The sequence below is a fragment of the Cryptomeria japonica genome, chromosome 8 (genome assembly GCF_030272615.1).
Source record: "Cryptomeria japonica chromosome 8, Sugi_1.0, whole genome shotgun sequence".
NCBI lineage: Eukaryota > Viridiplantae > Streptophyta > Pinopsida > Cupressales > Cupressaceae > Cryptomeria > Cryptomeria japonica.
In genome coordinates this window covers 352999753-353015316 of record NC_081412.1, presented here as the reverse complement: position 1 = coordinate 353015316, position 15564 = coordinate 352999753, and the positions used below count along the sequence as shown (strand labels likewise).

General features: G+C 34.2%; 1 protein-coding gene across 3 annotated transcripts in view; it reads left to right on the top strand.

Moving 5' to 3' along the window:
• The window catches only part of LOC131045330 (pre-mRNA-splicing factor ATP-dependent RNA helicase DEAH10), a 103565-nt gene that overhangs the window by 13030 nt on the left and 74971 nt on the right, over positions 1–15564 (top strand). For all 3 annotated transcript variants that reach the window (XM_057978906.2, XM_057978905.2, XM_057978907.2), the window contains one exon: positions 1353–1433. In XM_057978906.2, the coding sequence (XP_057834889.2) occupies positions 1353–1433 (81 nt within the window). The remainder of the gene's footprint in view (positions 1–1352; positions 1434–15564) is intronic.

The following is a 15564-nucleotide window of genomic DNA, read 5'->3' as shown; positions in this document are numbered from 1 at the left end:
TACGCATTTCCACATTTTCTTGATAATTGTTTTTTTCACTGGCTGCATTGCACATTTTGCTAAGATCAATTTTTCTTGATAGTTGTTTCTTTCACTGGTAGTATTAAAGCCAGTGAAAGAAACAACTATCGAGAAAAGTTGATCTTTGCCAAATGTGCAAATGTGTAATAGTTAGGCATATAATATGTTTATATCTATTATGATCTAAATTAGACTCTTGTCACATAAATATATTATATGCCTAACTATTATGCATTTGCACATTTTGCGAAGATCAAGTTTTCTTGATAGTTGTTTCATTCACTGGCTTTAGTACTGTATTAAAGCAAGTGAAAGAAACAACTATCAAGAAAACTTGATCTTTGCAAAATGTGCAAATTCATAATAGTTAGGCATATAATATGTTTATAAATTATATCTATTCTGATCTAAATTAGACTCAAGTCACTCTTGTGCACATATATTGATAGTAGCATGTGATGTTTGGTACCATCATAATTTTTGTTTTTCCAAAGTACAGTTTGTTTGTACTTAACAAAACTATTTTTTTATTCTGAACGTTAACACCTTTATTAAAATAAGCAATTGGTAAGCATATTTTTTTGTTTTACTGAAGGAGCTACAAGTGATCGATTGAATTTTGAACAAATTATTGAAGGTCGAACTTTCTTTAAGCATTTTGAGTCTCTAATCCCACTGGGATTTGAAGCTAGGTCTGTTTGCCTGTTGATTCTCTATCCAAATTAGTCAGCCTAGTCCAGTGGATATCTTAAATTTTATGCTTTAATCTTTGAGAATATAATCTGAAATTGGTAGAAAACGCTAAGGACATAGGATACTTTGTCTTGAGCACTATTATTGACTACCCAATGACCATTTGCCAGTCATCCATCCCTTATTTGATGTTCAAATACATTGTTTCTTCAGAGTTTCTTAGTCCTAACTAAATATGTTGGAGTTTTTAATGTGGATACAATATATGAACTGTTGCAAATTTTCTAGTACATTCTAATGCATTATCCATGATTTAAAGTCCCAAAAATCTTACTTTTTTGTTCCTTTTTTTAGCAGTAGGCAAGATAGTCTGTAAGTGTCTAATTAAACTTGTATAGAAATCAAATGCCTTGTAACTTCTTTATTTGGAATTTGGCTCACTTTTGGAAGGCAAATAAGGAGCAAAAGGAATAGGCTATAATATCTCTTGCAATGGTAAACTAGCCTTTTGACTAACTGGGGGAAATTAATTTCAAGGATTGCATATTGGATATGGAGCTTAATGATATTGGCATCATCTTGTAGACATGATAATATTGACTGGATTAGTAATATATGTATTATTTAATTTGTTTCAGCTGAGAAGAGACTGGTGGATGAAGTGAGAAAGAACCACACACTTGTTGTAGTCGGAGAAACAGGCAGTGGGAAAACAACTCGTAAGTTGTTTCTAATTATGACATTGTACTTTGTAATTTGGTATTTATTTTTGCCAAATGCAATCATCTTTCAAAGTTTTTCAAAGTTGCTTCAAAATCATAAATTTATCTGAAATTGATTAGCATTTGATTTCATATAAAAGATCATTTCAATGCAATGATTTTTCTGCAAATGTTCTATGTTTAGAATTGACTTAATAGGTTAGCTGTTGTGCATAGCTTGTACCTGTTCTTGTGGTCTCCAATTTGATCTGGGCTTTAAATATGAGGCAGTTGTTTGCATGCCATTACCATCACGTTAGGAGTGTGTCCAAAGCTAATCTACGTTTTAAATGAATTAGTATTGGAAGTTGCAACAGGTGTCTTGCTTTTCCAAAAACTAATTTAACAGATGGAGCTAATTAATGGTATCTTTTCAAACAAAATTTGAAGACAAATGATATTTTAAATGTGCAAATCATTAGTGATAATAGCTGTGGAATTTGTAATTTGTTGAAAAGCAATTAGAGATTTTGTAAGCAACAGTAGGATGATCATAGCATTGTTTTTTAGTTTAAGAGAATTGGTTTACAAGCTTCAAGAAGTTATCTCATGTAATTGTCACACATTAATGCTAACCCTTGGAAGGCTCCTCAAGGCTTGTCCTTTAGTGACGTTAGATTGACTTCCATTGTTAGAGGAGTTTCATTTTTTTATCTTGAACAATCTTGGACCAAATTTCCAAAATACACGAGTTATATTCAGAGTAACATTATTCCTAAGTACCATGGCTTTTCTCAAACAAGGACAATAGGAAATGTGGGAATAATTTTCAAGGATGGCAAGGTACAAGAGGCCTTTTTTTTAGGGGACAATAGGGGATGACAATTAAAAAAGAAAAAAAATTAAATATTTAAAAAAAAATAGCAAATTTCAATTATTTATATGATAAGGCATTCACCATATTCATTATGTAGCCACATTACATAACATAAGAGCTTAATTGAGAATTCACTTGAGAGTCAACATACAAATTAACACAATTTTCTGATTTTCATTGTCAATGTGCATACTTATGAAGTACAACAAAGGGCTGAAAGGCTACAGCTACTACTACACAACATAGGAAAATAATATAGCATCTTTTTTTCTTATGTCTCATTTTCTCCTACATCAAAATTTGGTCACTTCCGATATGAGGGACTAACTCAACTTATGGAATCTCAACCAATCCTTCCCGTGCCTCGTCATTATCAATTTGTGTGGCATCTTTGGGATCAACATCCCAACATGTGGCTATAATTTGTCAATATTGAATTCACAAGGCATTATGCATGACCACCAGCTTTTTTGTTCATTGACAAGTAAGCTTGTTCTTTCTTGATTGACTAAATGAAGATGTATGTGAACTGATTCCTCTCTCGAATAGAGGAAAAGCCATCTTGTGAAGGGAGGTGAGTGGGAATCATCTTCACTTGTATTGCAACCTTACCATGCTATATCCACCATTCGATAGGGGTTGAGGTAATGCAGCCCTATTTGTTTTTGCCTTGGTTTTGAATGTTAGACCCCAAAAATTGACAAAAGCATTCCATTGTTGTCGAGGTTTGAGTACTTCCATAATGTTATACATCTTTTAAAGGGCCTTCATGGATCCTTCTTTCACTTTATCACCTTCAAAAGGAGGTACTCTCCCAACCCTTGGTGCGTATCATTTGGTATTTAGAGCATAGATTGCAATATGAAGCTAGGTGTTCATAGTGTTCCATTTTCGTATTACAATGGGCTTGATATGCTCCTCATATAGTCCCAAATTGGGGTTCTTACTATGAATTGCTTGCTTAATCTAGCCAAACATGCTATTAGATTTCTTATAAATCTCTTCAAGACTAGGAGAGTGTATCAACATATATAATCATCCACATGATTGAGATGCAAGAATAGATGTATCTGCTAACAAAATTTTCATAAAAGAATAAGACTCAAATGATAAAAAGTGAATGATAAATTTTTTAAAATATGAATATAAAATACAAAAAGATGAAAATAATTTACAAGTTACAAACATACTAATATTAATTTCTTACCTCACAATGGACCACCAATCATCAAGAATCCTTTGCTTTACATTGTTTGCTTTAGTTGTGTTGGCCTCTGCCCACTTGCCTTATTCAATAGTAACCATCATTAATTGTAGAGGCTTCTACATCTGAGCCATCCTTTCTAGTAAAATGAAGTAATTTGTGTATCTAGTAGCCATAGGTTTGAAGGTCACAAGGAGAGCAAGTGGGGTGTGGTTGTTGGAAATGAACATCTACATGTCTCTAGCTTTTGACACCATTGTTTTCACTCAATGTCTCTTTCCTATGTCTTTCAATGCATTAACACAACATGAGGTCCAAAACATGTGCTGTTGGCACCCTCCACCATCATGCCAACTAATTTGTAAACATGTGCTAAATTGGTTACCACTTGTACAACATTTGTTGCCCCGACATTTGCTATGGTTTCCCTCAAATTTTGAAATTGGAATTCCTCATCCTTGTATTTCCATGATCAATCAATAGCTATAAATAACTAAGAGGCAGCCCCACACATAACTATAATATTGATGAGTGGCTAATGTCAAACATCCATGATAATTGAACCTTCTATCGTTATCTAGGTTATGTCCTCCATCAAGTATCAACAAACTCACCTTCAAGTATCGACTTTCATGGAGGGCGTTGTGGTGCCAATGTTCTCCAAGGAGCATTTGAGGAACTAATGTTGTTTGTCTTTTTCAATGTCTTGAAATACCAATTTAACACATGAAATGGGATGGCACAAGCATGAAAAAATTGGTGATTGCATCATATATCTCGTCCTGTGATTACAAGTTCAATATCCTTGCAATTGTGCCTTGCCTATCACTAACCTTTCTATTTCCTTTGGTACAACCATCTCCTCTTTGAGTATCAACATTCATGGATGACATAGTAGATTGTGTAGATTCTACAAGCCTACCCTTTGATCTTTTCTTGCCCTCCGCAAACAACCTAGAAACCTTGACCTTCTTAGCTAAGATGATTTTTCTACAAATCTTAACCAATCTCCAATCATGCATGAAAGGTGTAACTACCTTTGAAATTCCTATTGCACATATGGCACATCTAATGTCTACTCTCCCTTGACGTTTTTCTTTTTTTCTTTGTCAAAAATTGTCACCAATTGTAATGCGGTTTGGTGGCATTGATTGGGCCTTTCACATAAGATTTTAGGATAGTAGAAGGGCATACAAAAGGGTTATGTGACACTTCACTTGACATTCTCACACCTTCAAAAAACCCCAACAACTCTTTAGTTTGTTTGTTGAATGCCATTCTCATTACTAGAATAATAGTCATTGCTACTCATTCTCTTTTTGAAAAAAAATTCTGTAAATTGAAAACAAAAGCAAAAAGAATTTCCAAAGAAAATTGATTTAGGAGGATTTGGATCACCAGATCATGCTGCAAATCTTCGGTGTTGCTTGACAGCCCTCGCGGTTTCATCAACAAGTTCTTCATCCTATTGAGCATCCACGTGTCAAACCACAAGTCCTAACTCAACTTCAGAAGTATTGCAAGGCCTAACTCATCTTCATTGGTTGTGAAGTGGATGTGAAATGGTTTAGTTTCAACCGACATTTCATCTTGCCTCTTTGTATATGAATGTGCATAACCATTCTTTGTAGTTAGAGAATGATGAAAGAAGATAGACATCTAACATTTGTTCTTACAAATAATTACAACACCGGCATGATCCAACTTTGTTGTTACAATTCTATACGTGTTGTCAATTGTCTTCTTTGTTTTCTTGATTCAATTGCACAAACCGTTTTTGCATAAAACCTCATTAAATTTACATTAATTGGGGTTGTCCACATGGTTTTTCCTTGGGTCCTAGATTAATAGTATTAAAGCATACACACTTCATATCATTTTGGCTATGTTCCACCAAGTTTTTAGGATAGGGATGGCAAGGGATAGGGGCATGCGTTTTCGTGATGGACTTTTTGGGCAAATTTTATGGGATGTCTATAAAAAAAAGAAAAAAAGGAAAAAAAAATTCAAATATTTATATGATAACATTGATTATACATTTATCATGTATATTGTAGAACCTTAATACACAACGTTAGCTAAATTGAGATTTCATGTGAGAGTCTACAAACAAATGAACAAAATTTCAGTGCTTTCATTATCAATGTGCATATATATTATATAAAAATTACAACAAATGCCCAAGGTTACAAGGTTCAACTACAAAATGACATAAACATAGAAAATATGCAATTGTCCCTAATTAACATTTGGTAAAACTGCATCAAAATTAGAGTTTGATTTTGAGTATTTGCCATTGTGAGAGGCTACCTCATCTATTGGAATCCCAACCAATCCCTTTGGTGTACCCTCCTCATAAACCTTTGTGGCATCTATGAGGCAACATCCCAAATTGTGGTTGGAGTCTAACAATACTCTTGAGTTTGACGATCTCGAAGCCACAAGGCACTATTCATGCTCACTGGCTTCTAGGATTGTTGAGAGGTAAGCTTATATCTTTTAACCGACTAGTGAAGCTATATGCAGACCAATTAGTCGATAGCAGAGGAATTGACAACCTATGAAAGGAGACGAGTGACAAGTATCCTCAATTGTGGTGCATCCTTGCCATGCCATACCCACCATCCAATAGAGTCAATTTGAGTTAGTGTAGCTCTATTTGTCCTCAAATTTGCTTTGCAGAGATTGCCAAATGCTAACCACTATGTTCTAAGCAAGGTAGACTCTTCATCACTATACATCTTTCTTGTTAGGAAATATTGCTTCAATACCTAGTACATTTAATTCATTTCCTACATAACCCATGAGAGAAAAACATGCGTACAAGCTTAGAGAATAACCATAATATAAATCAAATAGACAAGACATGAGATAACACAAGATATCCCTTGGGAAAACCCTAAAGAGGGAAAAACATAGCTTCTAAAAGCATCCATACTCCATTTTATTGTTCAGCAATAAAACAATACATGCACTTACAAAGTTACAATGAATACTTTTGAAACATCAAGCCTCTCCAATACATCCTCCATGTGTCCAATTATGAATGCTTCACATATGCACTCCTTAGAAAGACTCAATAATATGATAACTCACTCACCCAACCGACCTTTACCACTAAACATGTGCTTGCTTCTATAGACATAAGCTCACACAAATATATCCAAGTGGTAAAGTAAAATCATGTGACTCAAAGCCACGAGTTCACAAAACCATTGACACTTCATTTAATATTGGGTACTAAGTTTTCCTTCTATTAAATATCTTTCCCCAAATATTAAATAATTATCCTATCTCTCCCACACATAAAATAATTAACCCAAATGTTACACTACAACTTACAAGTGGTCCCAAATAATTACCTAGTGTGGCTAACCACATCACCTAGATGTACCGCAACTAAATAATTATTTAATTACAACATTATAATAAATCAATTTATGCAATGGTGTACAACACCAAATCCTAACATTCTCCCACTTGGTGTATAAATTGCATAAGGGTCGATCAATGAAATACATCATCATAGCCATACATGAAACCGCATGAATCTCCAACATGCTCTTGTGCTTCATCAAAATACCTGCAATAAAACCAAATGAACACCATCCCAAGCAAGAACTCCTCTCATCCTCCAACATGCCACCTATGGAAGAAAAGGAACAAGCCAAGGTGAAGATGCATCAATCCAAGAACACAATCATCAAATCCAAGTGATAACGAAGGCTCCATGCTGCTGTCATAAGACAAAAAACACACATGATCAGAAAGAGCATCCACAACACATGCCTATACATCCAACCATCCATACCAACTAGGTATCAATAACATCAATGAATTCATGCCAGTAATATGTCAACCCATAAATCACAATCAAACTACTGTATCAAACTTGTCAATGAAGTGCATACATATCTAGGAACTCCCATTGCATGGGTAATGTCAAATCTGAAAATAACTCAAGGCATATCAAGTGTACTAATCAACACTCATATCAAGGTGTGATAAGCAATCAAAACAATGAAGTAACAAGAACAATCACAATGATCTACATGCAACACAAATAGCTGCATACTCTCTCACAACATGTCACCACAGTCTTCCCAAATCAATGAAACTGAAACTCTTGAAAGAAACCATAGATTGAAGAGAGAGAACTTGTAAACCATAACATGTCCTACCAACACCTCAAAGAGCTACATTTTGTCAAGTAAGATCTCCTTACAGTCCCGAGTGAAAAGCCTCAACAACACCCGATCGTTCAATCTCTTAGATCAAACACGTATCATGTAATATTAACATGGATGTAAACCTCTCAACCAACGAAACCAAACTCAAAGTATCCATTCCCAAATAGGAAATCAGCCCAATAACCATCTTCTAAGATCCTCATAATCATCACAAGTCAACTCAAATGCACAAGGAGATAACCATACTAACCTAAGTCACCAGGTTTGAATTCGAATTCGAAGTTCGACAGCTTTGAAATTCGAATGAAGTTCGATGCGGAAAAAATTCGAAATGTATAAAATTCGAATTAAATTCGCCATATGTAATTTTTTTAAATTTTTAATAAATACATGTAATATATCTATAAATATTAAATAAACAACATTATTAAATAATAAACCTAAAAAAATATTAAATAAACAACATTATAAACATTAAATAAACAAGATTATAAACATTATAAATAAATAATAAACCTAAAAATATATTAAATAAACAACATTATTAAATAAATAATAATAAAATTTATAATAAACATTATTAAATTGTTTATAAAAATATTAAACCTAAAAAAATAAAAAAATAAAAAAAAATATATAATATAAAATTACAAACTATCAATATAAAATTATAAATTTTTAAACATTATAAACATTATAAATAAATAAATAAATAATAAACCTAAAAAAATTTAATTATAATGTTGTTTAATTAATAAACCTAAAATTAAAAAAAACAAAAACAGAGAAGCCAAAGCCTACCTGTGCAGCAATGGCCGTGGCCCGTGTGCAGGTCAATTGTGGGCGACGTCGGGTCGGGGTAGCAATGGCGATGGCCCGTGTGGAGGTCAATCGTGGGCGACGTCGGGTCGGGGTAGCAATGGTGGTGGCCCATGTGCAGGTCAACCGTGGGCGACTGGAACTAGTGCGTGGCGTCCGTGACTGCAACTCTGTCCATGGCCGCCCGTATTTATAAAAAAAACGCTTTTCGCCATCCCTAATTTTTTATTCGAATTTATTCGAATTTAATCGAATTTTTAGGGAATGCTTCAAGTTCGGCGAATTTCGAACTTCAAGGTTCAAATTTGGCCGAACCTGGTGACTTAGATACTAACCATCCCTCAAAATGAGTCTTCTAGAACTAACCATCCATAGCTTAAGACCCATATTTGTGAAAGATAAAACATAAAACATAACACATCTGAAAACAGGATAAAGCAAATTCCTTTTTATATGACAAACCGCTGAGTAGACCAAGAGTGGGGAATGAAAATGTTCCTCTAGAATAAAGAAGTCATCATGACTCTCTCCAAGCACAATCTCTTCTCAAGTCCATACTAGGTGAATGCTCTTCGGTCTTCCTGCTGATGCCTCATATCATCTCAACGCATGTCTCTTATCACAAGAGACCACTAGCCTCACCTAAGTCTCCAAGAATCCATGAGTACCTACCAATGATCAATCCATGCTAAAATCCAAATTTAACATAACACTGTCAAGAAGCTCTAAGCCAATATTCAATACCAAGAGAACGAAACAAGATCATTGTCAAAGTTTCAATTGCATGTTTGCAAATTTAGGAACCCAACCAAGATACATGATCTAAACTAGCTCCTCCTAGGATATCACATGCAACAATGCAACTATCTTGTTCTCAAGAAAACCTGTATCATGTCAAAAATCAAACCAATATCTAGAGTATAAAAAGACACAATACCAAATACACTAGAAACCAAAAATCAACATCTCCAATCACATGAAGATAACCATCTCTTATTAGCGAGCTTGCAAATGTGAAAGAACCCTTCTGCAACAACAAGATCTAAGAGTTCCTCCAAAACATCTACAAACATTGAAGAGGATCATCCATCACTAGGTGATGAATCCACATCATTGCCAACAACTCCCATTGAATAATGATATTGAGTCACACATGACATCATGATTCATGATGCATCAAAATGTGCTCTTGGATCAATCTTCACTCAACATGGTCATCCAATTGCTTACCACAATGAAACATTCATTGTATTGACCAAAGTTTTAAAATTGGACTTGCCATAGACTCGGCAAACCAAAAAATTGGACTTGGACTCGGACTCAGACTCGTGAAAGACTTGCGAAAGACTCGGCAAAAAAAAAACCCCATAGTTTTACCAAAAAACACAAAGAAATTAATGCATTTAGAGAACTTAAGAGCCATAATTGAAACATTACACTTGTCATATGATCTACAAACACTCAATGTTTGGAATTTCATCATTCATACTCCTAGTTTCAAACTTTAAAATGTATAATAGCAGCATAAGTTTTTAAATGTTTTCAAAATTACATATAATGATATGTCCAAATGTGAAAAACAACAATGAACAAACTAAAGAGAAGACTGCATCTTCCTCTTTCCAGCTCTAGTGAAAACCAAGAGAGAGATAGAACTAGAGGGTCTAGTTCTAGGAGTTCGATGTGGGTTCTCCAGCTCGCTAAAATTAGGTTGAGGGTAGCACCACTTACTGGGGTTTGAGGGTGAGAGAGAGAGGGGTAGAGAGATAGGTCTAGATCTTGGGGGAGAGAGGAGAGAGTAAGATAGAGCGTGGTAGAGAGAGGGGATAGAGGAAGAGTTATAGGGAGATAGATAGGTCTAAAATTCGGGGCAGATAAAGTGAGTGAGATAGAGAGAGCGAGAGAATGCTAATAGGAGCCTACTGATTACTGAAATTTGATTGTCTGAAAATTTAAAAGATCTTCTAAAACCTAGAATTTCCATTATAAATCTTAGAGATTTGAAACCACTCTCAAACATCCTGCCAATGTATACATGAAATATAACTGAAGTATAAGATATACTTAAATGTTATATTTCATGTATATATTTGATGAAGAGAATGAGGCTGTTTTAATCTTGTTTCCTCTCCTCCTTCAAACCCTACAAACTTGTTTCAGCAAGCAACACTGCCAAATGAGTGAAAAAAGTAAAAAAAAAACACTTAAAATCGTGGCTGGGCGTGTTCAGTGAACGGCGCGAGTCCAAGTGAAAGACTCGCGAGTCCAAGCAAAAGACTCGTGAGAGTCCACTCAAAAAACGCGCGAGTCCTTGAGAAGGACTCACCAGGATTTGGCTCGCGAGTCCTTGGCGAGTCGACTCAGCCCACCAATGGACTCGCGAGTCTTGGTAAGTCCCACGAGTTTAAACACTATGGTATTGACAAGCTACTACCCTACATATGATCACAAGCTTTATGCTATTGTTTACGCATATAAACATTGGAAGTATTATATATTGGGCAAGGAGACTATGATCCACACAACTCACAAGTTGCTTCCGTTCTTCCAAACTCATCACAAGTTACAGCAAGTCACATCATAAATGTTTGTCTTATCTTAATAACTTCCATTTTAACATCAAGCATAAGATGGGAAGTTCCATTTTAACATCAAGCATAAGAAGGGAAGTGCCAATGTAATCGCAAATTGTTTGAGCCATCTAGCAGTTCGAGCTCTCCTTTTTATTCTTCATGCTTGTGGACATGAATTTAGCACATGGTTAAAATTATGTTCATTTGACATCGACTTTGCCAATGTCCATCAAAAGTTGCTTTGCAGTAATTTAGTTCTAGATGTCTACTTGTAGGATGGACTCCTATACCACCTTGGGCACTTGTGTGCATTGCATGAGATAAAAAGATGCAAGCTAATATGGGAGGTTCATTTTAACAAGGTTTCAGACACTTTGGGGATGAAAAAACTCTTTAGGTGTTGAAAAAGTGTTAGCGTTCTAATTCACACATTTCGATATGACAAAAGATGAAATCCATACAGTAAACCATTTTTCAAATTAGAAAGGAAAGCTATTTTGTAAATAAAAATTAATCTAATTTGAATAATACATACCATTTGCAATCTCAAGTCTTTTTGGGATGGGTGTTTCATGCTCATGCTAGATGATAGTAAATGTGCTTATTTTTGGATTCACCTAGGGCAAAATGTTGAACACACTCCTATGCTAGGAATTTTTTTTATATGCTATTTGATTGAAAGAAAACTCTACAACTACATGTTTACACTATTCGGTTAAAAGTAGAGACTAAAACTTGCACGTGCACAAAAAGATTGGATAAGCTTAATTATAATGATTTGAACGCTTAAGTAAATTGAATCCTGAGACTGGTATAAAGCCACAATCTTCAACTTTGAGCAAACCTCTAATACAAAGCTTACAGCTTAAAAAAAAATTAATCTCCATCAGCTCACATAACAAACGCTTCAATAGCAGTATAAAGCAAGATATTTGTAATAAATTTAAAATTTTTAATGAATATGGAATTTTTGGATTAACAATAACATGATAACAATTTTAGCAATTTGTAGGCTTGAGAATTACCATTAGATAACTTAGTGCAAATGACACTTATTATGAGGTTTACAAATCTATTGCATGAAAATAAAGAAGTGAATTTGATGTAACTTCAACTCTAGCAATTGGTTACTTGCATGGCCTGCAAATTTTATAATAAAATATCTTATCAACTAATTCTAAAATATAATCCATGCAACCTCCAATTAAGCTATAGATTGAATTTATTACAAACTATGACTGAATGCTCACATCTTTTGTATAATGGAGATCTATAAATAGCTGATCTAAGAATAGCCAACTCCAGGCTAAACAATGCTAAGAATAGTAGAAAGCCAAAAATAGTGTGAGCTATAAATAGCTTTGACTAAAAGTAATGCATCTCAAAATAGCTTTCCTGAGTGATGGCTATTTATGGCAGATGGATTTGGAGATTTTGATGAGGCTCTTTTTTGTGTTGAAGACTGCTCCTATCTCGAGTGGTAATCCATTTATTTATGGAAGACTTGTTCTAATTTTGGAAGACAATGACTTGTTTGAGGGTTTGCCAATTTTTAGTAACATATAGGCATCTGATAATGAGCACTAATGTTGAGTCAACTTCATTTAAGGTTTATTAAGAATCTTACACCATCATTTATCCAACAATTGCTTGGCCATTCTCTGTAAGTAGGTCCATGCAGCTTTAAACTCGAAATTGAAAACACATTTACTGAAGCATGCCCCTCGTTGGCAAATGAAACATCTAAATTTAAATTTAGATACATATTGCGTGTGCCTTAGGTCCACATTCATGCCAAACTAAAGGGAATATATTCTATTTTGATTTGAAACACTTTTCCTTTCACAAAGTGTGTGCACCTTCACTTTCTGTGTACATCTACACACTTCGATTTTTCACCCAAAAATTTATGTATTGAGGTGCATGTGTTAGCTCCTAGCATGCACTTGTGAATTGGAAATTTGAACTTTTTGAAAACAATCGTATGATTAGGTGCACCCCTCCATGTCTCATGCGCACCTTGTACTGAAAGTCTTATTCTAAACAATATTTTACCTTTTGAGCTGCGCCCTTCTATTCATGCCTTTGACATTTTAGCATTCAAATTCAAATCTTTGATGGCACGGGGCACACTTGTTCTTCATTCAACAATTTGCAGAAGCTTATGCTGGATTGGGAAAGCATTTGCGATGCTTGTTCGGATGCCTTGGATGTGATCGATTTGCGGTAGGAAGGTCTACCCAATGTTATGATGGAGGAACTCAACTCAGTCTTAGCTAGATTCGTTGAGTATGCAGCTAGAGAGAGGGATGCAGGCCAAATTCTTCTAGAAGATTCCCTACTTGATGACTAGGTGTCATCCCATTGGACATCCTCTTTTGATTCCACCCTTTTGATGTAAACCCTAATTAGGGCAGTGTTGGCATGATCTTGGCCCTTGATTCTAAAATGAATCTTGGCCATTCATTTGATTTTGAGAGACTATATAAGCTCCATTCCTCTCATTTGTAAGAGAGAGATTTTTGAGAATTGTTGCCTATATTCTGCAAGTTTGAATTTAATCATTGAAGTTTGCTGATTTTGTTGAGATTTTGTAGCTTTTGTGATTCTCATTGCCTCCAAATTTAGATTAGAATTTGTTTTCAAGTATTTTAGTTGAATGAAATAAGTGTTGAATGCATTTGAATGAAATTCGTTTATTCCATACCACTAGCTTTTTGCTGATTGTAAGTTTGCCTTGTGTGGTAAATTGAAATTTGAATTGAACTTAATTTCAATTTGTGCTTACTCATTGATATGCATCCAATTGATGGTGTTGATGTTGTCTAATATGAACTTGAACATCTATAAATTTACCTTAGATGATTGCACTAAGCTTGTGTTGAGTTGCTCCTTGATGGTAAAAACTAAAACCTAGCCTAGTTGAATTTCATTGAATCATTCATTATGTCTTGCATTCTACGTTTTAGATAGGATTAGAATAGAGTTTCTAAACCCTCATCCCTTTTGCATTTTATCTAAAAATCTTTGTTAGAATAGATTGAGAACTCAAATTACAAAATCTTAAGTCATTTGAAATCATTGGGAAACCCATGTCCATTCCTGATAAGTTTGAAATTTGTAGAACAATTGTGTAAGTCCCCAAGTGAAAACAACAATTCACATCAAACCATTGAGTTACCCACATGTCAAGAACTGGCCGTAGAAACCTTGGAATTGTCTTAGTTGATCAAATATTTAGCGTCTGAGGTGATTTTGTTCAAGAGGGTAAAATACTTTGGTATTTTATTCTGTGTTCGAAGTGCTTAAATAACACATCAAGTCCTTATCTTACATAAGGTAAAAGATAATTTAAAGAATTAAATGTCTTCTCTTAGTTCTCTATATTCAAATATTAATATTTATTATTTATTATTAATTTGATAAGCAAATGGCCCTCAATTTATGTTAAGGGGTTTTTGTAGAGTAGTTGGATATGCTGAACCTCCTCCCCAGGTGTGTGTATTGTTGTACTTAATGCGGATGTGCTGTATGACATGGATACATGTTAGATATTTTACCCCCCTCTGCCCAAAAAACCGTCATTTTGTAGCTGAATAGGATACTGTAGGATTTGATTTAAAAAGAACTGTCACAAATTTTTGAAATTTAATAAAAAAACATAAAATTGTGCAAATATATATTATATATTTTGTATCAATAAATTTTGAATGTGAATGACGAAGACAAACGGAATGTTCTTTTTTGCTTCAACAATCTTTTCTTCTGGGTCCTATTCCAACACGACCGCACAATCTTTTTTTGCATTTTAATTTTTCCTTGGCCTGTGGAATTGCGGACTAGTTTATTTAATTTTTTTCGCTACATTTTGATTAATTCTCGTGCAATCACAACCAGACTAGAGGTATGTATAAATTTAAATTTTATATATATATATATATATATATATATATATATATATATATATATATATATATATATATATATATATATATATATATATATATATATATATATATATATATATATATATATATATATATATATATATATATATATATATACCCTCCAGTCACTCCAACTGGTTGGCCGAAAACAGTTTTGGATGTTATATTACAAACTTTTGAAAGATTCCCCATGATCTGTGTCCATACAACATTGGTTTTTTGTTATCCACTCACTCCATTCTAATTCCCTTAGCTGCCATTATAGTTGTGCCTCTTGAAGTAATAAATGCTGTTTTGCAAATTTATTTCCTTACACTAAATGGCTTGGTGGCACCAAAATATTCTTCATTGAATCTAAATGTTAAAAACTGAATGCTGGAAATTGGTTGTGTTGTCTTGTCTCTCTTAACTGTATCTTCCATGAAAATGATAAGCATCTGAAGAAGTATTTAGATTACTGTGCAGCTTTGTGGAAACCTACAATTTCTCATATTGTAGATGAAAAAGAAATTCACATCAACACATCCAACAGCTTCGTA